At 32.4% G+C, this 24391-nt stretch overlaps 1 protein-coding gene and 4 long non-coding RNA genes across 5 annotated transcripts; 3 read left to right on the top strand and 2 right to left on the bottom strand.

Moving 5' to 3' along the window:
• The first annotated feature begins 58 nt into the window (after positions 1-58).
• Positions 59-1113, top strand: LOC124439740. The gene is made up of 3 exons (XR_006946436.1): positions 59-95; positions 313-441; positions 1049-1113. It is a non-coding gene; the product is annotated as an uncharacterized LOC124439740 (long non-coding RNA).
• Positions 1114-1151: 38 nt separating this feature from the next.
• Positions 1152-1907, top strand: LOC124439738. The gene is made up of 2 exons (XR_006946434.1): positions 1152-1236; positions 1324-1907. It is a non-coding gene; the product is annotated as an uncharacterized LOC124439738 (long non-coding RNA).
• A 12564-nt stretch (positions 1908-14471) lies between these two features.
• LOC124439733 lies at positions 14472-17057 on the top strand. The gene is made up of 3 exons (XR_006946425.1): positions 14472-14583; positions 16308-16446; positions 16529-17057. It is a non-coding gene; the product is annotated as an uncharacterized LOC124439733 (long non-coding RNA).
• Positions 14585-15267, bottom strand: LOC124439739. Its single transcript, XR_006946435.1, has 2 exons — positions 15238-15267; positions 14585-14982 (listed from the first exon to the last, which is right to left on the bottom strand). It is a non-coding gene; the product is annotated as an uncharacterized LOC124439739 (long non-coding RNA).
• LOC124439729 (collagen triple helix repeat-containing protein 1-like) lies at positions 16883-19209 on the bottom strand. Its single transcript, XM_046990008.1, has 3 exons — positions 19090-19209; positions 17564-17875; positions 16883-17379 (listed from the first exon to the last, which is right to left on the bottom strand). Exons 1-3 carry the CDS (start codon positions 19162-19164, stop codon positions 17026-17028), a joined length of 741 nt encoding a protein of 246 aa, XP_046845964.1. The 5' UTR covers positions 19165-19209; the 3' UTR covers positions 16883-17025.
• Between the last annotated feature and the right edge of the window lie 5182 nt (positions 19210-24391).

Here is a 24391-nt window from a genome sequence, read left to right as displayed (position 1 = left end):
CTGCGAACAGCATGTGCAATATTTGGAAAAAACTTCCTAATGTACCCACTAGTGTGCGTTTTTAAGATATTGTGGTGTGAAGCCAAGTAACATAGGTATGTACTCCAAAATTGTCATGACTATAATCATGCTTGAGAATAAAGTCCGATTTTTCATGATCAATTCGAGATACATTAACAGAGCTTTTACACTTAATCACAACTGCTCTTGCTTTGGTATATAGTATTTTGCAGGTAATTTCTCTAAATTTATCTCAATGATTTATTACAGAGCTGACAGAAAATTACTACAAAGAATTACTCTATTTTATAGGTGAAGAATTGATTGACGACACAGGTCTGCTTTCTAACAATGACGTGTCAAAAATGGACGAAACACTGAGAAAGCTTGATAAAGATGACGACACTTTTCCAGTAGGAAATAGTGTTGTGGAGTCACAAGGTATATTTGTCTAAAATTTGTTTATTTCACAATATGAAAAACAGTTTTACATTGTAGCTAATATAGTAATATATATCAGTGAAACCTAAGTTTTCCTACTAACGTAAAAGTGGTCGTTAATGACAGTGTGTTATAAAGCAGGTTTGTGAATGACGGCATGAATTTGAATTTTTTTAACCTCATCCATATTATATATATGATGAAATTTCAATACATTGGTACCGATAATTCATAACTTATTATTTTTTTAAGATAGAAAAATAACTTTTTATGACAGCATTTGGATTATAGTTATACATGCACGCGTGATGGTGGGGAAATTGTTACTTTGGATTATTTTGATTTTGCGTGCTTTTCCTTTGCCTTCTCGCACTTTCAATGTTTATAAAAGTGTGGCGTCAAAAGTTTCAGGCCTCAAGCCTCAAAATCATTCTTTTGTAAATGAAAACCAAATCTCTTGACAAATTTCTTGTCGGTTAGAACTTAGAAAGCCTTGTGTAGGTGTTTCATTCTTATTGAACAATGCATGGAACAACAAAGCTGTGTATTGTGTGTCGTTTCTAAACACAATTGATAACTAGTGCTAACGCTAATTTGTACCATATAGGCAATGCTGAGTTCGTTAATAATGAGCCAGATGCAATTAAAGCTATTTTAAGAGATTGTGTTGAACCAACAAAAACAAAATGCAATAAGGAAACTGGGGGGAAAACAAAGACTTCAAAAGTGGTCAAGAGGGCATTTGTTTATAGTTAGAGGAGGAGGAATAATCGATAAATGGAGTCCTCTTTATAGGTAAGCACAGAGAATGCTTGACAAAAGCGCATCTTCAGAAAAACTTTGTATTTATTATACATTTACATAACAATTAATTTTTTTCAGATCTGAAAGCCCTTCTCAAGTGTTTTTGATAACTCTTTCTTGGCTGCGCATTATGTTAAAGGAAATCAACCCAATGAATTGGAGTTCCGTTTTTTTTTCATATGACAACATGTGCCACCTAGATGGCTTACAAGCAGCGAAAAAAGTTTTGCCATGGTCTCAACCATGGGATAAAGCATGGCTGTCAGTTCGTAAAATAATTGATAGCCATCCTATCAAAAATCACAAAGACGAGAAATGCCTGGAGAAATACAATCCTTTGCCTTTAAAAACTGAAATCCCAAATGGAAATACAATGGCTGCTGAACAGACTTTCGTCTGGCTTTCCAGGTTTAAGAAGATACTGTGTGCTATGCCCAAAGTACATCATTTGTTTTATTTACATAGAATGGTAAAGCACAGAAACAAATATACTGTTAGATGCTATAAGAGTGGTAAAAAACCTCTTTTACCAGTCGTTCGTAAGACGGAAAGCTAATTCATTCCCTTTTTATTCACGCATCTGTAATCGGAGATGAGCAATTATATATGCATGGTCGATTATCTACAACAAACGAATAATAGTCGATTTTACTAGTATTGAATTGCGTGGTTCATTCGACCTTCATTTCTTTAAAATTTTATTTTATCACTTTATTGCGTTTCGATTAACCTGTTTTGACTATTAATGTTCATTCGAAAATCACCCCGCTAGGTATCGTCTATTAATCGAATTGTCTCATCTCTAAATATAATCAAGCATTCCTTTGAACAATTTCATCACAATTCCTAGTTTTTTCAACAAGTTATATTGAATAAAAACATACAACATTAGCATTAAAAAATCAAGTTTCATTAAACGTTCAATTAAAATATGTACATATATGCCAGTTAGTGATCACTTGCCGTTAGTTCCTCCGCAACTTCGACAGAACCTTAACTATTACTATATGTAACTATTGTCTAATTAATTTACCAAGGATCGGTGTCTGGTACAGGTTTAAGTTTCAAACAGAATCAAGAGACCATGTCGTAATAACTGTTTCCTGGACATTAAAAAATTGAAAGAATACCTTCTACATGTCAATGGTGCCTTAACTCAAAATGATATACTTCTGCAATTTACAAAACTTTATAGCTTATTTTAAACTGTGATGCAATCTTTCTTATTTAGAGTGAATTACATACTGAATACTTTTCTCTTTTAATTGACAGGAAAAATCAAAATTATTGGCAGACTGAATTAAATTTCTTTTATATTGGTCATATTACACATAATTTGAACATATCTTTCAAAAACATACACAAGCTCCAACATCATGAATATTTTCTTTTGATCAAATTTTTGATATTAGCTAAAACCCAAGCTAGCACTATGATAATGTACGAAAAAGATGTTTGCAAATCAATGCAGGAATATGAAGCATTAATGTTGATTGCTTAACTAGTCAAATTGATAAGTATATCATGCATAAAAAAGCATTATTTTAAATTAGAGGAAATCTCTGAGGGTAAATGTTGTAATAGATGAATGTAAGTAGGAATTGTTTCAAAATCTGAAGAGCACAAATAAAACACTGAAAGTATTTTTATGCTTTTACACTGAGAGTGTTAAACGTCCATCAAGTGAAGTACTCCATTTGAATTTCCTTTATATTGGTCCTGGTGCAAAAGTGTCACATGTTGACAAAAAACATGCACCAGCTATAAATGACATGAATATTTTATGCGCCTTTTCATTATTGAACAATTGTCAATAAATGCATGGACAAGATAACGGAAGATGCATTATCATGCATCATTAAAATTGTTGAACTTTATTACTGTGGCTGGAAAAACATCATTTTAAGGAGAAAAAACACTTAAGTATAAAAGTTTAAACGTTAAGACGACTGAAAATTATATAAAAACTTGAAGTAGCTACAAAGAGATTGGTTGTCACACTGCATCACAATACTTATGTTTTTTATTAGCTGGTGCATGTTTTTCGTCAAAATGTGACACTTTTGTATTATGCCCAATATACAGGAAATTCAAATGGATGTACTTCACTTGATGGACGTTTCATTTTCAAAGGAAGTGAGAACTCATTGCTGCCACAAGGAATGATTTTAGCTTTCTGTCATATGAATGAGGGGTAAAAGGGTTTTTTACCACTCTTGTAGCATCTAACAGTGTATTTGTTTTATAGCACGCAGTATTTTCTTGAATCTAGTAAGCCCGACAAAAGTCTATTCGAGCCAATGGTTCAAGCAGTCAAAGCCATTGTGTTTCCATTGATCTATGTGGGGTTTCATTTTGGGAAGGCAGTGTTGACAATTGGTGTTCAGTTGCCAGATCGTAAATTAAGTTCATAGATTAGTGAACTTTTGACGAACACTGAAATATAGTTTAGTGAGTTTCTTATAAATTTTACGAAATTTTTAATAAAAAAATATTCAATTCTAACGACTGGACTGTAATACCTCGACAATGGTCCAAAATCATTGAAAATTTCTGAGTTAATCAGACGTGTTCCAGCAATTTCCAAAGTCAAAAGTTAATATAAAACTTTTGACATAAGAGAGCATGAACATTTCATCTAGTTGAAGAAAGGCAGGAGACTGTAGTTTCCCATATTTATGATTTCTGATAATAAATATGTCAATTATTTTATGAATTTATTGCAATGCTTATTCCATGACAAGACATAACGGCACTCGAGTGTGGTTCTGTGATCAGTCACAATATTGTATTCTCATGTGATGCGCTATTACAGTCCATTGTGATGTAATCCGATACATTGTAATGTTGTGATACATTGCAGTAATAAAGATGATGCCTTGTTATCCATTGTGATAAATTGTGATGTATTTTGATGTAGTATAATACATTGTGATGTAGTATGATGGATTGTGATACATTGTGATGTAGTGTGATGCATTGTGATACATTGTGATGCATTGTGATGGATTGTGATACATTGTGATGCATTGTGATGGATTGTGATACATTGTGATGTAGTGTGATGCATTGTGATGCATTGTGATACATTGTGATGTAGTGTGATGCATTGTGATGCATTGTGATGCATTGTGATGCATTGTGATACATTGTGATGTAGTGTGATGCATTGTGATGCATTGTGATACATTGTGATGTAGTGTGATGGATTGTGATACATTGTGATGTAGTGTGATGGATTGTGATACATTGTGATGTAGTGTGATGCATTGTGATACATTGTGATGTAGTGTGATGGATTGTGATACATTGTGATGTAGTGTGATGGATTGTGATACATTGTGATGTAGTGTGATGCATTGTGATACATTTTGATGCATTGTGATGGATTGTGATACATTGTGATGCATCATGATACATTGTGATGGATTGTGATGCATTGTGATACATTGTGATGTAGTGTGATGGATTGTGATACATTGTGATGTAGTGTGATGCATTGTGATGCATTGTGATGGATTGTGATACATTGTGATGTAGTGTGATGCATTGTGATGCATTGTGATGCATTGTGATGCATTGTGATACATTGTGATGTAGTGTGATGCATTGTGATGGATTGTGATACATTGTGATACATTGTGATGTAGTGTGATGCAGTGTGATACATTGTGATGCATTGTGATGTAGTGTGATGTAGTGTGATGCATTGTGATGCATTGTGATACATTGTGATGGATTGTGATGCATTGTGATACATTGTGATGTAGTGTGATGCATTGTGATGTAGTGTGATGTAGTGTGATGCATTGTGATGCATTGTGATACATTGTGATGGATTGTGATGCATTGTGATACATTATGATGTAGTGTGATGCATTGTGATACATTGTGATGTAGTGTGATGCATTTTGAAGTAGTGTGATGTAGTGTGATGCATTGTGATGCATTGTGATACATTGTGATGGATTGTGATGCATTGTGATACATTGTGATGTAGTGTGATGCATTGTGATACATTGTGATGTAGTGTGATGCATTGTGATGCATTGTGATACATTGTGATGCATTGTGATGGATTGTGATACATTGTGATGTAGTGTGATGCATTGTGATGCATTGTGATGCATTGTGATGATTGTGATACATTGTGATGTAGTGTGATGCATTGTGATACATTGTGATGCATTGTGATGTAGTGTGATGCACTGTGATGCATTGTGATACATTGTGATGCATTGTGATGGATTGTGATACATTGTGATGTAGTGTGATACATTGTGATACATTGTGATGCATTGTGATGCATTGTGATACATTGTGATGTACTGTGATGCATTGTGATGCATTGTGATACATTGTGATATACTGTGATGCATTGTGATAACAAACGATGACGAACTCTGCAGTGTGACGTTACGTAATGCATCACAAACTTTTATACTGTTTAGCCAAAAAATATATCGTGCATGGTATATACAAATTACTATAAAAATGTGCCATACACATGGTATACTCGCACTTTGCTGTAACATTTATATATATGGTCTTAATGAGTAAATATGATTTTCATGAACAGTAGTATTCAACATGTCTGCGTCGAGATCCTTGAATGTGGTCCTCAAATCTATACCATTTAATACGGACACAGCAATACCATCAGGAATTCCTTTCCCTTGCAGTAAATTTCCATTTGTAGCTGCCAACATTCTCTTAAAGCACCTCTCTGTTTCATTGCATATTTATAACACTTGCTGTTGGCTTAAACAAATTACCTCTGTCTTTTAAAGTCAAGAAAGCAGACACATTTTTATGGTTTCTTGAACCAACTGCTTCATGACAAACAGGACAGTTTATTTTCTTTTGCACCATCTGGGCAATATAGCCAGCCATGTACGATATTACTGCCTTTTTACATTCAGTAAATTTCATTTTCCTCTTCTAAGTGCTAAGCAAATTCCAGAAGATCATAGTTAGTATGAATGTAATATTAATGCCTTAAATATTTTTCCAAAAAGATTAAAATTATTCTTAAGATATGAATGTAGTTAGGGATGGTATAAATATGAATTGCAGTTGACATTAGAATCCTTTTCAGCAATAGTTTGATCATCAGTCTTGAGTCTTGTAGTAATAAGAAAGACAAGAGCTTTATTCCACTTGTGAAGTGTGACTTTAATAATTGAACAGTTGAACAATTTACAGCTGTAGACAATAAACTGTTGCTGAGAAGCAGTATTCATGACTGTAAAGGAATTAGCACAAGACAATGTGAAACTGATATACTGGATACAATTGGATACACTTATAATTATAAACTGTGGACACAGTCTTATGTTGCTTTTAATAATTTAAATCTGCTTAATAGACAAACCAAAACCAAGATGATTATAAAGATTAAACAATGCACCCAGCTTTTGCTCTCTTAAAGGGCCTGCGAATTCATACCTGGCTGGCTACATTACCACTACCGTGAAATTGGCACCACATTGGGCACCACATTCAACACAACATTCATCACAACATTCATCACCACATTCAACTAAAATTTATCATTCAAAATGATAAATCAAAAAATCGTCTTTAAAACACGTTTTCCATCAAATACAACAGTAAAAAATAATTCTTAACTGTTTATTACTATTTTACAGTCCTTAAACATCACAAAAAATGTATAAAAGTCAAGAAATTGAAGAAAACACTAAGATTTATATTACAGTGTACTTTCCATTTCTCTTAAATAGCCTATAATTTAAAAACTACACGGTAGAATTTTTTTAAACTTGGCCAGAATATAGATAATTATATTGTCTAAAATATATCCAAAATCTGGAGGTGGCACAAAAATAAATGATAGAAAATCATCGACAAAGTCGGATGACACGAATGCGCGTAATATAATCTTATATAATTAACTTCCTATATCCATGTAATTTTTCAAACAAAGGCCTATAAATAAAAAACTACACGGTAGAATTTTTTTAAACTTGGCCAGAATATAGATAATTATATTGTCTAAAATATATCCAAAATCTGGAGGTGGCACAAAAAAATAAATGATAGAAAATCATCGACAAAGTCGGATGACACGAATGCGCGTAATATAATCTTATATATTTAAGTTAAGAATTCCGGTTCTTTAACAAACAAAGCCTTATAAATAAAAACTACACGGTAGAATTTTTTTAAACTTGGCCATATTGTAGATATTCTTATTGTCTATGACATATCCAAAATCTGGAGGTGGCACAAAAAAATAAAAGGAATAATATTCCTTGAGAATGTACTCTGGTATTAACCGTGAAGTTGGCACCACATTCGACAAACAGCTCTATAGCTAAAAAACTACACGGTAGAATTTTTTTAAACTTGGCCATATTGTAGATATTCTTATTGTCTATGACATATCCAAAATCTGGAGGTGGCACAAAAAAATAAATGATAGAAAATCATCGACAAAGTCGGATGACACGAATGCGCGTAATATAATCTTATATAATTAACTTCCTATATTCATGTAATTTTTCAAACAAAGGCCTGTAAATAAAAAACTACACGGTAGAATTTTTTTAAACTTGGCCATATTGTAGATATTTTTATTGTCTATAACATATCCAAAATCTGGAGTGCACAAAATATAAAAGGAATAGTATTCCTTTAGAATAAACCGTGAAGTTGGCACCACATTCGACAAACAGCTCTATAGCTAAAAACTACACGGTAGAATTTTTAAACTCAAGTATATTATAGAATTTTATATTGTCTAAAATATATCCAAAATCTGGAAAGTGCACAAAATATAAATGATAGAAAACATCGACAAAGTTGGATGACACTGCGCGTAATATAATATTGCATAAATAAGTTAAAATTCCGGTTCTTTAACAAACAAAGCCTATAAATAAAAACTACACGGTAGAATTTTTTTAAACTTGGCCATATTGTAGATATTTTTATTGTCTATAACATATCCAAAATCTGGAGGTGGCACAAAAAAATAAAAGGAATAATATTCCTTGAGAATGTACTCTGGTATTAACCGTGAAGTTGGCACCACATTCGACAAACAGCTCTATAGCTAAAAAACTACACGGTAGAATTTTTTTAAACTTGGCCATATTGTAGATATTTTTATTGTCTATAACATATCCAAAATCTGGAGGTGGCACAAAAAATAAATGATAGAAAATCATCGACAAAGTCGGATGACACGAATGCATAATATATGATCTTATATAATTACGTTTAGAATTCCGGTTCTAAAACAAACAAAGCCTTATAAATAAAAACTACACGGTAGAATTTTTTAAACTTGGCCAGAATATAGATAATTATATTGTCTAAAATATATCCAAAATCTGGAGGTGGCACAAAAATAAATGATAGAAAATCATCGACAAAGTCGGATGACACGAATGCGCGTAATATAATCTTATATAATTAACTTCCTATATCCATGTAATTTTCAAACAAAGGCCTATAAATAAAAACTACACGGTAGAATTTTTTAAACTTGGCCAGAATATAGATAATTATATTGTCTAAAATATATCCAAAATCTGGAGGTGGCAAAAAATAAATGATAGAAAATCATCGACAAAGTCGGATGACACGAATGCGCGTAATATAATCTTATATAATTAACTTCCTATATCCATGTAATTTTTCAAACAAAGGCCTATAAATAAAAAACTACACGGTAGAATTTTTTTAAACTTGGCCAGAATATAGATAATTATATTGTCTAAAATATATCCAAAATCTGGAGGTGGCACAAAAAATAAATGATAGAAAATCATCGACAAAGTCGGATGACACGAATGCGCGTAATATAATCTTATATATTTAAGTTAAGAATTCCGGTTCTTTAACAAACAAAGCCTTATAAATAAAAACTACACGGTAGAAATTTTTAAACTTGGCCATATTGTAGATATTCTTATTGTCTATGACATATCCAAAATCTGGAGGTGGCACAAAAAAATAAAAGGAATAATATTCCTTGAGAATGTACTCTGGTATTAACCGTGAAGTTGGCACCACATTCGACAAACAGCTCTATAGCTAAAAAACTACACGGTAGAATTTTTTTAAACTTGGCCAGAATATAGATAATTATATTGTCTAAAATATATCCAAAATCTGGAGGTGGCACAAAAATAAATGATAGAAAATCATCGACAAAGTCGGATGACACGAATGCATGTAATATAATCTTATATAATTACGTTTAGAATTCCGGTTCTAAAACAAACAAAGCCTTATAAATAAAAACTACACGGTAGAATTTTTTAAACTTGGCCAGAATATAGATAATTATATTGTCTAAAATATATCCAAAATCTGGAGGTGGCACAAAAATAAATGATAGAAAATCATCGACAAAGTCGGATGACACGAATGCGCGTAATATAATCTTATATAATTAACTTCCTATATCCATGTAATTTTTCAAACAAAGGCCTATAAATAAAAACTACACGGTAGAATTTTTTAAACTTGGCCAGAATATAGATAATTATATTGTCTAAAATATATCCAAAATCTGGAGGTGGCACAAAAAATAAATGATAGAAAATCATCGACAAAGTCGGATGACACGAATGCGCGTAATATAATCTTATATAATTAACTTCCTATATCCATGTAATTTTTCAAACAAAGGCCTATAAATAAAAACTACACGGTAGAATTTTTAAACTTGGCCAGAATAGATAATTATATTGTCTAAAATATATCCAAAATCTAATAAATGATAGAAAATCATCGACAAAGTCGGATGACACGAATGCGCGTAATATAATCTTATATATTTAAGTTAAGAATTCCGGTTCTTTAACAAACAAAGCCTTATAAATAAAAACTACACGGTAGAAATTTTTAAACTTGGCCATATTGTAGATATTCTTATTGTCTATAACATATCCAAAATCTGGAGGTGGCACAAAAATAAAAGGAATAATATTCCTTGAGAATGTACTCTGGTATTAACCGTGAAGTTGGCACCACATTCGACAAACAGCTCTATAGCTAAAAAACTACACGGTAGAATTTTTTTAAACTTGGCCAGAATATAGATAATTATATTGTCTAAAATATATCCAAAATCTGGAGGTGGCACAAAAAAATAAATGATAGAAAATCATCGACAAAGTCGGATGACACGAATGCATGTAATATGATCTTATATAATTACGTTTAGAATTCCGGTTCTAAAACAAACAAAGCCTTATAAATAAAAAACTACACGGTAGAATTTTTTTAAACTTGGCCAGAATATAGATAATTATATTGTCTAAAATATATCCAAAATCTGGAGGTGGCACAAAAAAATAAATCATAGAAAATCATCGACAAAGTCGGATGACACGAATGCATGTAATATGATCTTATATAATTACGTTTAGAATTCTGGTTCTAAAACAAACAAAGCCTTATAAATAAAAACTACACGGTAGAATTTTTAAACTTGGCCAGAATATAGATAATTATATTGTCTAAAATATATCCAAAATCTGGAGGTGGCACAAAAAATAAATGATAGAAAATCATCGATAAAGTCGGATGACACGAATGCGCGTAATATAATCTTATATATTTAAGTTAAAATTCCGGTTCTTTAACAAACAAAGCCTTATAAATAAAAACTACACGGTAGAAATTTTTAAACTTGGCCATATTGTAGATATTCTTATTGTCTATAATATATCAAAATCTGGAGGTGGCACAAAAATAAATGATAGAAAATCATCGACAAAGTCGGATGACACGAATGCGCGTAATATAATCTTATATAATTAACTTCCTATATCCATGTAATTTTTCAAAGAAAGGCCTATAAATAAAAAACTACACGGTAGAAATTTTTTAAACTTGGCCAGAATATAGATAAATATATTATCTAAAATATATCCAAAATCTGGAGGTGGCACAAAAAAATAAGTTGTAGAAAATCATCGACAAAGTCGGATGACACGAATGCACGTAATATGATCTTATATAATTACGACTTTGTCGTAATTACGACTGTGTCATCCGACTTTGTCGATGATTTTCTATCATTTATTTTTTGTCAGAATTTGGATATATTTGACACAATGAGAATATCTACAATATGGCCAAGTTTAAAAATTTCTACCGTGTTTTTTATTTATAAGGCTTTGTTTGTTAAAGAACCGGAATTCTTAACTTAAATATATAAGATTATATTACGCGCATTCGTGTCATCCGACTTTGTCGATGATTTTCTATCATTTATTTTTGTGCCACCTTTGGATATGTCATAGACAATAAGAATATCTACAATATGGCCAAGTTTCAAAAATTCTACCGTGTAGTTTTTAGCTATAGAGCTGTTTGTCGAATGTGGTGCCAACTTCACGGTTAATACCAGAGTACATTCTCAAGGAATATTATTCCTTTATTTTTGTGCCACCTCCAGATTTTGGATGTTATAGACAATAAGAATATCTACAATATGGCCAAGTTTAAAAAATTCTACCGTGTAGTTTTTATTTATAAGGCTTTGTTTGTTAAAGAACCGGAATTCTTAACTTAAATATATAAGATTATACGCGCATTCGTGTCATCCGACTTTGTCGATGATTTTCTATCATTTATTTTTGTGCCACCTCCAGATTTTGGATATATTTTAGACAATATAATTATCTATATTCTGGCCAAGTTTAAAAAAATTCTACCGTGTAGTTTTTTATTTATAGGCCTTTGTTTGCAAAGTTACCTGGACATAGGAAGTTAATTATTAAATATTATATTACGCGTATTCGTGTCATCCGACTTTGCCGATGATTTTCTACAACTTATTTTTTTGTGCCACCTCCAGATTTTGGATATATTTTAGATAATATAATTATCTCTATTCTGGCTAAGTTTAAAAAACCTATTATTTGTTTATTACATGGATGGAATTATTAATTATATAAGATTATATTACGCGCATTCGATGACTTTTCTATCATTCTATCATTTTTTTGTGCCACCTCCAGATTTTGGATATTTGAACAATATAATTATCTATTCTGGCCAAGTTTAAAAATTCTACCGTGTAGTTTTGCTATAGAGCTGTTTGTCGAATGAATGTTCACGGTTAATACCAGAGTACATTCTCAAGGAATATTACCCTCCTCATATAAGAATATATCTACAATATGGCCAAGTTTAAAAATTCTACCGTGTAGTTTTTATAAGGCTTTGTTTGTTAAAGAACCGGAATTAACATATATAAGATTATATTACGCGCATTCGTGTCATCCGACTTTGTCGATGATTTTCTATCATTTTTGTGCCACTCCAGATTTTGGATATATTTTAGACAATATAATTATCTATATTCTGGCCAAGTTTAAAAAATTCTACCGTGTAGTTTTTTATCTATAGAGCTGTTTGTCGAATGTGGTGCCAACTTCACGGTTAATACCAGAGTACATTCTCAAGGAATATTATTCCTTTTATTTTTTTGTGCCACCTCCAGATTTTGGATATGTCATAGACAATAAGAATATCTACAATATGGCCAAGTTTAAAAAAATTCTACCGTGTAGTTTTCTATTTATAAGGCTTTGTTTGTTAAAGAACCGGAATTCTTAACTTAAATATATAAGATTATATTACGCGCATTCGTGTCATCCGACTTTGTCGATGATTTTCTATCATTTGTTTTTTTGTGCCACCTCCAGATTTTGGATATATTTTAGACAATATAATTATCTATATTCTGGCCAAGTTTAAAAAAATTCTACCGTGTAGTTTTCTATTTATAAGGCTTTGTTTGTTAAAGAACCGGAATTCTTAACTTAAATATATAAGATTATATTACGCGCATTCGTGTCATCCGACTTTGTCGATGATTTTCTATCATTTATTTTTTTGTGCCACCTCCAGATTTTGGATATATTTTAGACAATATAATTATCTCTATTCTGGCCAAGTTTAAAAAAATTCTACCGTGTAGTTTTTTATTTATAGGCCTTTGTTTGAAAAATTACATGGATATAGGAAGTTAATTATATAAGATTATATTACGCGCATTCGTGTCATCCGACTTTGTCGATGATTTTCTATCATTTATTTTTTGTGCCACCTCCAGATTTTGGATATATTTTAGACAATATAATTATCTATATTGGCCAAGTTTAAAAATTCTACCGTGTAGTTTTTAAATTATAGGCTATTTAAGAGAAATGGAAAGTACACTGTAATATAAATCTTAGTGTTTTCTTCAATTTCTTGACTTTTATACATTTTTGTGATGTTTAAGGACTGTAAAATAGTAATAAACAGTTAAGAATTATTTTTTACTGTTGTATTTGATGGAAAACGTGTTTTAAAGACGATTTTTTGATTTATCATTTTGAATGATAAATTTTAGTTGAATGTGGTGATGAATGTTGTGATGAATGTTGTGTTGAATGTGGTGCCCAATGTGGTGCCAATTTCACGGTAGTTACATTACCTTGATGTTTCAAAAGCAGTTTACTAAAGTGTCCTAATGTGTGTAGAACGCATTTGTGGGATTTTAATGTCAACGAAAATCATACTTCTTTAAATAATTAAGCGCAAAGTGCGAGTATACCATTTGAGAAAAACAACTACAAAAATGGAAACTAAAGATAAAGTGCGAAAGAAACTAAATAGACTTGTCTTGTTTAAGCATCAGTAGTACTTTGCTCATGAAAAAATGAAGTTTCAGCAAAAATAAAATGTCAACAATCTCTCAACATAAAGAAAGAATAATAAAAAAAGTAACTCACCTCATTTGTAAAGAACTGAAACGTATACTAGATCAAAAATGCCTCAGAAATTGGAAAGCGAGCAGTGAACTATCTTGCATTGGCAACGATGGGACAAAATACATTCTCGCATGTACAACTTTTAAATCAACACTAACGTCGATATTTTACAGCTATAGGAATCATTTTGATGTCAAATCGATTCGCATAACCTGTTTTATCCATGACTAATACTTGAGGTTAGTAAGGAGTCGCGAAAGGTCTTAAATATTCGAAAATCCATGTTTGTAAACGTTATCCGCCATACATTTCTATAGTAATTTGTATCTCGCCGTGGTACCCGGAAGTGAATTTTGCATATATAATTAGGCTTCACTTTTGATACCATTGAGTTCTATATATAATAACATATATAGAGCTCAATGTTTGATACCTGTAGAAGCTATATCCAGTCTATTATCAGATCAGTGACTATCTCTCAAAAGTTCATTCAACTTTGATTTTGCGTTTGAATTTCGTATCAGAGTAATCATGCAGATGCATTTACATGAATTTTTGAAAATTTTTGGCCAGAAGAATCATCACAAAGGTAAGAAATAGGAATAAGCCATTTTATTTCAGATATATTTGTAAAACTTGTAGTTTATTGTAACATTTCATCAACAGTTTCAAACTATTCATTGCATGTGTGAGATTCAATTAGTGGCAAGCACATTTTACCTTAAATTAAAGTATTTATCATTCATACATTACTATATTTTGAAGCACTCATTTTAATTGCACAATTTGAATTGATACCATAACAATGATTTTGTTGCATGTCAAATAATATTGATAATTTTATTTGCATCTAAAATGAGTTGACAAGGTTATGGCAAAGTCAACATTAAGGCAACTTGCATGAAAAAATTGACCACATTGATCACAACCCAGCCAGTCTTCATTGTCATCCTCTCTGCATATTTTGCAAACAGCCACAATTTGCTCCCTAAAGATATTCATAATGAATTCCATATAAAAATATTCAACTAAATGTTATTTATGCCTTATCGTGTAGTATCATCATAGCAAGACCCAAGTAATGTTGAAAGGATCCGTTTTCTCTCAGTCTCCATGTTTGCTGGTTTTTGATAGTCTAAGCCAAGGGCTAGACATCAAGCAAACTGATGCGAAATTAGCCATTACTGAATAATCATGTTTGTAAAATAGCTATTCAAGTAAACTTAGGCTATTTCAAGCTTACCAAGCATATGTACACTCCACAGTTATACATATCTTCCTGTTTATAATGGAGTGGCTCAAAACATTGCCATGAGCTTCAAGCAAACTGATGCGAAATGAGCAGTTACTGAATAATCATGTTTGTAAAATAGCTATTCAAGTAAAAGACTAAGGTTGTCGAAACGTCAATCAACAACAACAAAAATAGTCCTTCTTAGGACTGTACCAACCTGGACGATCAACATTTACATACATATTCAAGTAAAGTTAGGCTATTTCAAGCTTACCAAGCGTATGTACATTCCACAGTTATACATATCTTCCTGTTTACAATGGAGTAGCTCAGAACATTGCCATGAGCTTGAGTTCCAACCTGTTTTTACATCTACTAAAGCAGTGACAAACATGACCACTTTGTTTGTTTATACGATACATCATCTGTGTATCAGGTGTCTTTTTGTCTGCACTTCCTCCAAGTTGGTCAAGGAGAGTCTTGTTTTTGAGAACTTATCTATAGCCTATATTACACAAAATTACTGTTGCATTTAGTTAAAAATTTTCTCTTTGTTAATTAAGGAATTAAATTAGTTAATGTTTCTATAGATACTAATTTTTGCATGTTAATATGTGGACTGATGTGGGCTAAGTATGTATATAATGCATGTCTATATTTTTTTATTGCCTTCATTGATTAGCTCAAATACTTACCAGTAGTGTCCATTGAATTTCATGGATGTTGATTGGAAAAAGGATAATTTTGGTTTGGTGAAAAGATCTATTAGCCCATGTGCGTCTTGTGCTTGAGTTGTTTTTAACAATCTGTGAAATAAATGATTCTGCTGCAAGAACAATAGTGTAGTTTTCAGTCAAACTCCTAAAAAAAGCGTCAATTACCTAAAATCGAAAGAAAGCATATTTTGAAGAGATTTCCTCGCCAGTTTTACGTGTACATAGCACTCATGGTTATAAACAATGACTTTTAATGATAAATAAGAAGACTATATTAGACGCTTTTTTCTCTTACAGAGTCGGTCAGCCAACCAGGTTTGAATGTGGTAACTTCTTTTTCAATAATTTTTAATTCTTTTTCAGTTATATCTTTTGGACTGACAAGTGACCAAAGATCTACTGTTGATACATTCACAGGACCAAATTCCTGCACAGTATCCCCAAGACACTGTCTTTCTATAAAGGCATTTATTCGTTGCCTTGGAGTCAGAAACAATGAATTGTATGTCAACTGTTTGCAAGTATCATTGTTGGTGCTATATTATTTAAAAACATAGTGCATCAAGATACAATCACAATTTCAGCTCGTTTTGCAATGAATCACTGACCTTTCTTGTTGTTCCAAGTTGTTGATTGGCGATACTTTAGTGCTTTCTTGTGATGCCTGGATCTCCTCTGTTTCACTCTCATACAACAATTCTTGCTCAACTGGCTCTTCAAGTGCATTCTGGAACGTAAATTGTGAGTGAAAATTATAATTTGTAAAAAAGAGCTGGTCAGTCGAGGTTGCGAAAATGAAAAGTATCTCACCTTGTTTGATGATACAGCGCGCTCTTAACTTATGTCTGGGATCATTGTTGTGATATAGTTATTAGCATGCTTCTTTTTGCAACGAAGAGGCAATTTTTTATGAAATACTTGATGATACTCCACACTTGTTACTTTCAAACGCTTTTTTGTTGGACTATTTCCAACTCGATAAATTTACAAAACTGAATTATTGTCATAAAATACACATGGATTTTTAACTAAACGGAAGCTTTAACATAAAATAGAGTTAAATAGAAAAGTGAATAAAGAATTATTCTTGTGGAGGAGGAACCTCTTTAATAACAATACGAGAAACTGATTTCCATCCACTGAATGCATCTGCGTTACCATAACCAGCACAATTGCCGACCCGGAATCCAACTTGCACTTTTCCTTTATGGATTTTGTTACAATATCCTTCAATGTGACGATGTCGATGGATATCTTGTGACTTTCCATTGGCCATGTAAAAAACTCCATCAATAGGAAGAGGGTTTTTACATTCAACTCCATTGAAAGTAAAATGCCAACGTTTGCAACAATTATTGCACCCATGAATTCGCAAGGTTCCTCCATAAAACACTTGAAGGGAGGTGTTGTCAAACTTTTTCGTGAATAAACAGTTCTAAAATTAAATTCAGGTAGATAATTTCCCATTAACTGAAGCCAAACTTTTCAAATAAATTTAAGACAAAAATATTAATTATTCAAGTTTCATCCAAATAATAAAATAAACATTTCCCTTGTTCTTTATGTAAGAAAAAAAATTAAGTATGAAGAAATAATTTTATTTTGTTTTCTCAACATACCTGTATCAATCCATGATCTTTCCCGTCCTCTCTCCGCCAAGCACATTGCTTCCATGTAGACAAAAATATTTCATCGTTTGCATGAGCGTCAGATTCTCCTTTTTCACCTTTTATACCTTGTAACCCGGTACTTCCTGGATCTCCCTTCTCACCTTTAGTAAATTTTAAATTACTTTTTCCAGGATTTCCCTTCTCTCCTGGTGATCCAGCATCTCCTTTTACCCCGTCTCTTCCTGGAGCACCAGGTACACCGGGGACACCGGGTACACCTGGGATACCTGTTGTTCCACAGCAGCTGGTTGAACAATTGTCCTTAATAACAGGAAATAAATTATTTATTATATTTAAATTAAGTTTACATATGGTAACTTGAACTATACACACTAAATCATAGATAAATATGGGGAAATAGATGCTACATTATAAGTTGTAGTGAAGATTTTTGCTCAGAAATTTGCATGTATTCTTATATTCTTTGTCATGTCATCTTGTTTTTACGTTTTTTTAGGACACCATGGTAAATAGCAAACTTGTTCTCAAAATTAAACCAAATATTTAGCATGTTTGGACTTTTTTATTAATACTAATTTTATCTGAATGTTTTATGCAGTGCGGTGTTTGAAATTAAATGAAGATATGATCTTCACTTTGCTGGACAATTTAAGCAATTGTCTCAGGACCTGAAAAAATCAGGTGACTCAACGGGATTCGAACCCATGACCTCTGCGGTGCCGGTGCAGTGCTCTGACCACTGAGCTATGAAGTCGCAACAGTGGTGAGCAGGTCAATATTGTTGGGCTCATGTTCTCTCGTGAAATGAATGTCATGTGAATGTTTTATGCAGTGCGCTGTTTGAAATTAAATGAAGATATGATCTTCGCACTTTGCAATTGTCTCTGGACCTGAAAAATCAGGTGACTCAACATTCACATGACATTCATTTCACGAGAGAACATGAGCCCAACAATATTGACCTGCTCACCACTGTTGCGACTTCATAGCTCAGTGGTCAGAGCACTGCACCGGCACCGCAGAGGTCATGGGTTCGAATCCTGTTGAGTCACCTGTCCTGAGACAATTAAATTGTCCAGCAAAGTGCGAAGATCATATCTTCATTTAACTAATTTTATCATAACATAATAAAGAGCAAGTTGATGAAGTTTTTAAAACTTGATTACGCTGCAAATCTCTGGTGTCGTGTCTACGTTCTTGGTTTGACGCAATTAATCATTGATCCGATAAAACATGACAAATAAACCGCCAAAACATGTCGAGACATGTAAAAATATGTCTGAACAGAGGTTTAAAAAAAGAGTTTTTACGTGGGAATTTCTACTATGAACGTCTTACTTTAGTAAAGGTATTTGACAACTAAAAACATTTATTTATGTAAAAAGTTAATTTATCTTTGTTACTTGAACATGATTACAAAAAAAAACAATTCCTACAAATAAGACGCAGCTACTAAATCAAAACTGCTTTGTTTTCATTATAGTTTTTTAAACAATACATCCAATAAATCTTGCCTTGTTCACTTTAGACATATGAATGCTTGAAATCTGCCATGCCAATAATAAAACCAAGAGATGAAAACAATCCATTATTTAACTCTTTATATTTATTGTTTAGATAATTAAGCTCCTGTAACCATCACAAGGTAATGGTAAAATATGAGCACTAGCCTCCTATTTTTAGTTTATATTCGTAATAAGACCCGTGCTTCAGTTTTATTCTGGATTCTTATTGGTTTGTCATTGATTATTAGACTGCTTAATAGAGCTACAGGAAGGTCAATTTTTCAACCCTGAGCTGAACCGAGTCCCGTCAAGTGAATTGAAATTTCATCCCAGTCTTTATACGATATATTTTTTATATGAAACACACGATTGTATGGCAAATTTTCAACCTCGTGCTGAGTTCAACTCCATGCACTGCTGAAATTTTAACCCTGTGTCAGCGAACCGGGTTGAAATTTCAGCCAAGTGTTGAACTCAGCACTAGGACGAAAATTACACCATGTAATCGTTTTTCATGCATTTTCCCAGATTTTGTTAACATTTCAAACTGAAGTTTGTTTTACTTAAGTTGACATAGCGTTTAGACATGAAAAAATTTTTACGATCTTCTTCCAAACAAAGATAAATAAAAACGACAATATTTATTGTTTAATGCTCTATTTAACAAGGAAGTAAATACTTTATTTTAAAGCTTCAAACTGCTTTTGCTTTATACTACTTTATTTAATAACGAGCTAAAACTGTGACTTTGTCAATTTTGAAAAAGGACAGGTCCAAAGAACTGTCAGTTATCATTTATAGTATGATAAATATATAGCATTTGCATAAATGCATCCATCAATGGATGCGCAAAGTACATCCTCAAAAAACTTGTCTGTCAGACCTTTTTGTTTTTACAGTTAATAATTAAGTTTCCGTTTTATCTCAGAATCATATTGATGCATGATGATAAATTAATTATTAGAGCTACAAGGAAAATTATCATTTTTTAAAGTTCAGTAGCTCTTTTGCTTTTTGAAACATAGTCTTAATTTCAAAGGTCTTCTCGGTTTTCATAAGCCTGTCCATGGCCCGTACACATTAACAAATTTTTGTTTCTTTAATATTTATAGCAATAGGTTCTATATACTGCGATCGTTTGCTCAAAAATAAGAATAATTTATACTAAAATGTAAAAAATCTGAACCATTTACATGTTTGTGTGGCCATTTTGCTCAGAGACTGTACTTGAATTCTAGAGAAAAGAAAAGTATTTTAAAAATTTGATGCAGCTGGTTTCTGCCGATGTATGGTGGTAGTTTGAAGTATAGAGTTTTTATATTGGAATTTTCATTTGTGTTGGTGTGATCGTCGTGTGAGGAGTTTTGGTGTCTGGTTTGAGGTTGTTGCTATGTTTGTTGTCGAGATATTGTTTTACGGTTCTGTTAATAAAGTGTAGTGGGAAAGAGTTTCGTAAAAGAGTGGATGTGATGTTTTTTATGTCTTGTTGAAAGAAATTGTTCGTATTGTTAAATTTGTATGCTCTGTCGATTAGTGTGCGTATAAGTCCTGTTTTGTTTGAAAGTGGTGTGAAACTAAAATAGTTCATCAGAAGTCCTGTGTACGATGGTTTGTGATATGTGGATGTTGTACAGCTGTCATGGGATTTTGTTAGTAAAATGGCAAGAAATGGCAGTTGATCTTGTTGTTCAGTTTCAAATGAAAATCCAATGTTTGCGTGCTGTGTGTTAATGTAATTATAAAACTTCATGGCCTCAGTTTCGATAGTAAAAACATCGACACTGCCGACACCTTATTCTCCCTTAAAATCAAAAAAGCACTCCACATTAACAAAACTAACCCTGACCTCAATATTCAAGTTTTTAAATTCAATACAATATTTAGTTTAATCACAAGGTTAAATAGTTGGAATATCATATTAAAAAAAAGAATGATAGCATAATGCTATAACCAACAACTACAAACAATAACGACCTTATCTTAACATTAACACCGGATTATGTTACTGTTTATTTAATATGGAATTCGAGCTTTGTCCATATGAACTGCTCAGAATGCTTCCAAAAAAAAATGAGCAGGAATATTCAGTTGATTAATCTATGATAAACCTTTCACCTCTTAACTCTGCTATACCAGTCACAAGCCCAGGACTTGTACCATATAAGGCTCTCTGCTTTTGAATAGAATTGTCCCGTTTCCAAGGAAGAGAGTGGAAGGTTAATTTCTCAAATGTTGTTAGATAAGGTCGTTATTGTTTGCAGTTGTTGGTTATAGCATTATGCTACATTCTTTTGTTTAAAATTTAGTTTGTCATACGCTCGGACGCTCCCCATTAATTTATCTTATTTCCATATTATTGTTGTAATTCATGTATCGTATTATATTTATAGAAACCTTGTATTATTTATTATTTCACTTATATTGAAGATGGCATTATGAGATGTCGAAACATGTCTATTTTAAAAAAACTTGTCGTATATAATAAAAACGAATTTTATATTAGAATGAGACACAAAAAAGTTGGCAAAGCATGTGGTGTCAAAATCCATTTAACCTGTCGACAATTTTATGAAGTATAGAGAAACATACTCCGAAAAAGATCCATGCTTAACTCAATAATGATAAATTACGCCAGTTTGACGAGACATTTGCAACGTTTTCTGAGACATTTATAGTAATTTTTGAGTCTTGTGAGCCTTGATGATAATTTTATGAATATTTTAGGTTGATTTTGGTCGGTGGTTGGAGTTTGTGAGAAATTATTCATTACTTTCACAGTATTCATTATTTTTTCATTGACACTATTATAAAAATCATCATTATTTTTGATACTAAAAAGGTCGTTTATTCACTTCCATTATGGACAAAATCTCCCCCTCTCTCGTTTCAATGTGTTTTAATGTTTCTTTTATCAAGTTACTTAGCCTGGCTTTAACAAATCCTACATTAGTAAAGCTGAGAAATGCCTTAAAATTTTACTTCCCGAACATGCCAAACGAAATTTCATAACACTTTTTACAATGCCAAAAAGTACGAGACATAACTTCTGAAAACAACAACAGAACCGTTCACAAAACATTTTTCGACAAATGTAATTTAAACATTACAAATCTTATATTTAACAACTATAAAATACTTTACTCAAACACAAACTTAAACAGAAACTGACTTTTACTAATAGAACCATTCTTTATCATAAATCTTATACCAACCAGAACTTAATGATGGTCTTAAGCCCAACAAGGAACTGTCAATGATTGTTATAATTATTCTTGGGAAAATTATATCTGTAGTTTCTATTGTTATTAATACTATTGTGGGCACCAGCCGTTATGGGTGAGCAACATTGCTTGATAATTCCGTGGAGGTTGGTTGCAATCCAAGATTGCGAGTTCTATCTGCGTATGTTACCTCGGTTCTCTGAGTCGTGGCTAAAGCTCGGGCTAGATCAAAGCTGTCAGAAGATGTTGTGTTTTATTCTCTAGAAGGCGTTGGTGAATATTAGTTGAAAATATCCCTGCTGTAAACGCATCTCGCACATCTTTGTAACGATATTGATTTGACGCGCTATCACAAAAATTATAATCTTTGCAAAAACGCGTCTAAACTCTCGCCCGATTGTTGTTTTCGAGTAGCCAACTTATGTCGCCAAAATATTTCATTATAGGAGTTTTATTATCAAGATTTTTTAACAGTTTGATAACTTGTTCATAGGTCTTCGTCTCACAGAAGAGGTGATATAAACGTCCGCTGAAACAGAATTTATTAAAACGTTTAATTTGTTCACTTTTTCGTCGAGTATTGCAGCCATGCACAAAGTTCTGGAAAGTTGCAAACCATTGCTGCCACGATCTGGCAGTGACTACTTAGAAGAGCACCATAAGCGGAGTGTTGTTCATTTCCTTCTTTATAAACCTACAGAGATTCTATTAAAGTCTGTATCGAACATCCCTGTATCGAACATCTTTGATTACATTGCCACAGTATAAAGAACATTAAATAGGACCACTCCATTGAATTTTTTCGTGCCACTCATATCTTATTACGCATGTGATTGCATTATTGGCAGCCGCTAAATTGCATTTGGTGACCAATAGGATTGACGATAGGGCAAATGGCAGCTAATAAACTAATTAAATATACAACAGCCAGTTGCACAGCTAAGTGGCCCTACTGTATATTCCTATACTGTGACAGTGCGTTAACATTTACAAATATTTAAAATACTGAATTCGAATTGTCCATGTTGTTCACCACAGTAATCAATGACGTTAATATTATTATTACTGTCCAGAATCGATTGGCTTGTTTGTAAAAAAACTTTTTCATGTTGTGCTTGAGTCATTTATATGACTTGAGCCTTTACCTCATAATTGCTTTAACTTTACTTAACTTAATTAGCCCAAAACTGTACTTAATTAACTATCACAAATGGCCATTTACAAATTTCACTAGTAAAGTTTTAAGGCTTCTTTCTTATTTGTACTTTGAGCCATTGGTTTGATTTTTTGAGAAAAAAGTGATCATACAAATATCAAGGTGTCATTTCGTTTAAATGATGATGTCATACTCGAAAGGAGAAAAAGAGCGACCACACCCTTCATTCAATTATATAATCCTGTCACTAAACTATAAGCTAGTGGCATTAAACTATAAAACACAAAAACTCATACTCCACTAGTTCATAAATGCCGTATTAGTGCACTACTTCTGAGTTTCAGACTCTGAGATTATGAATTCAAGTTCACGGAGTAACAAATATACAAAACAGCAAACTATAGAAAGAGTAGTGCTCATAATGACTGTTTATGTATGTAGCCATGCTTTTTTATGTAAAGTCTTACCTTATTTGTGGTAATAATGCGTAGCTACTATTGTTTGTTCAACATGTCACTCGAGCAATTCTTTCCATTCAATTCAAGAATCACCCCATACTATGCTCTAACACAGGATTCAACAACGTCCACTCAAGTTCAGAGTGTACATTGTCTTAGTGATACTGATACGTGTATACTGCAGCTTAAAGATTTGTCATTTTTTTAATACTGGTTGGTTTTTGAAGTTTCTTCAACTATATACGTAAAATAATGAAGCAACGCGAAAAAGAATGGGATTCTTCTAAAAAACTTCCAAGTGTATTTGGCAAATTAGTAGTTTATTCTTAAATAAGTGTTTCTTCGGAGAACTGAGAAAAAATATAGGATGCAATATTGATGTAAAGTCGCGTTGGAATTCAATTGGCTGAAACGCCTAGTTTGACAAACTCAATATCAATTTTCGACTTATGCTCATATGGTTGACCTAAGTACTA

Source organism: Xenia sp. Carnegie-2017, unplaced genomic scaffold (assembly GCF_021976095.1).
Source record: "Xenia sp. Carnegie-2017 unplaced genomic scaffold, XeniaSp_v1 HiC_scaffold_2, whole genome shotgun sequence".
NCBI lineage: Eukaryota > Metazoa > Cnidaria > Anthozoa > Malacalcyonacea > Xeniidae > Xenia > Xenia sp. Carnegie-2017.
Note: the sequence above shows the minus strand (reverse complement) of the source record. Positions and strands in the feature narration are given on the sequence as shown.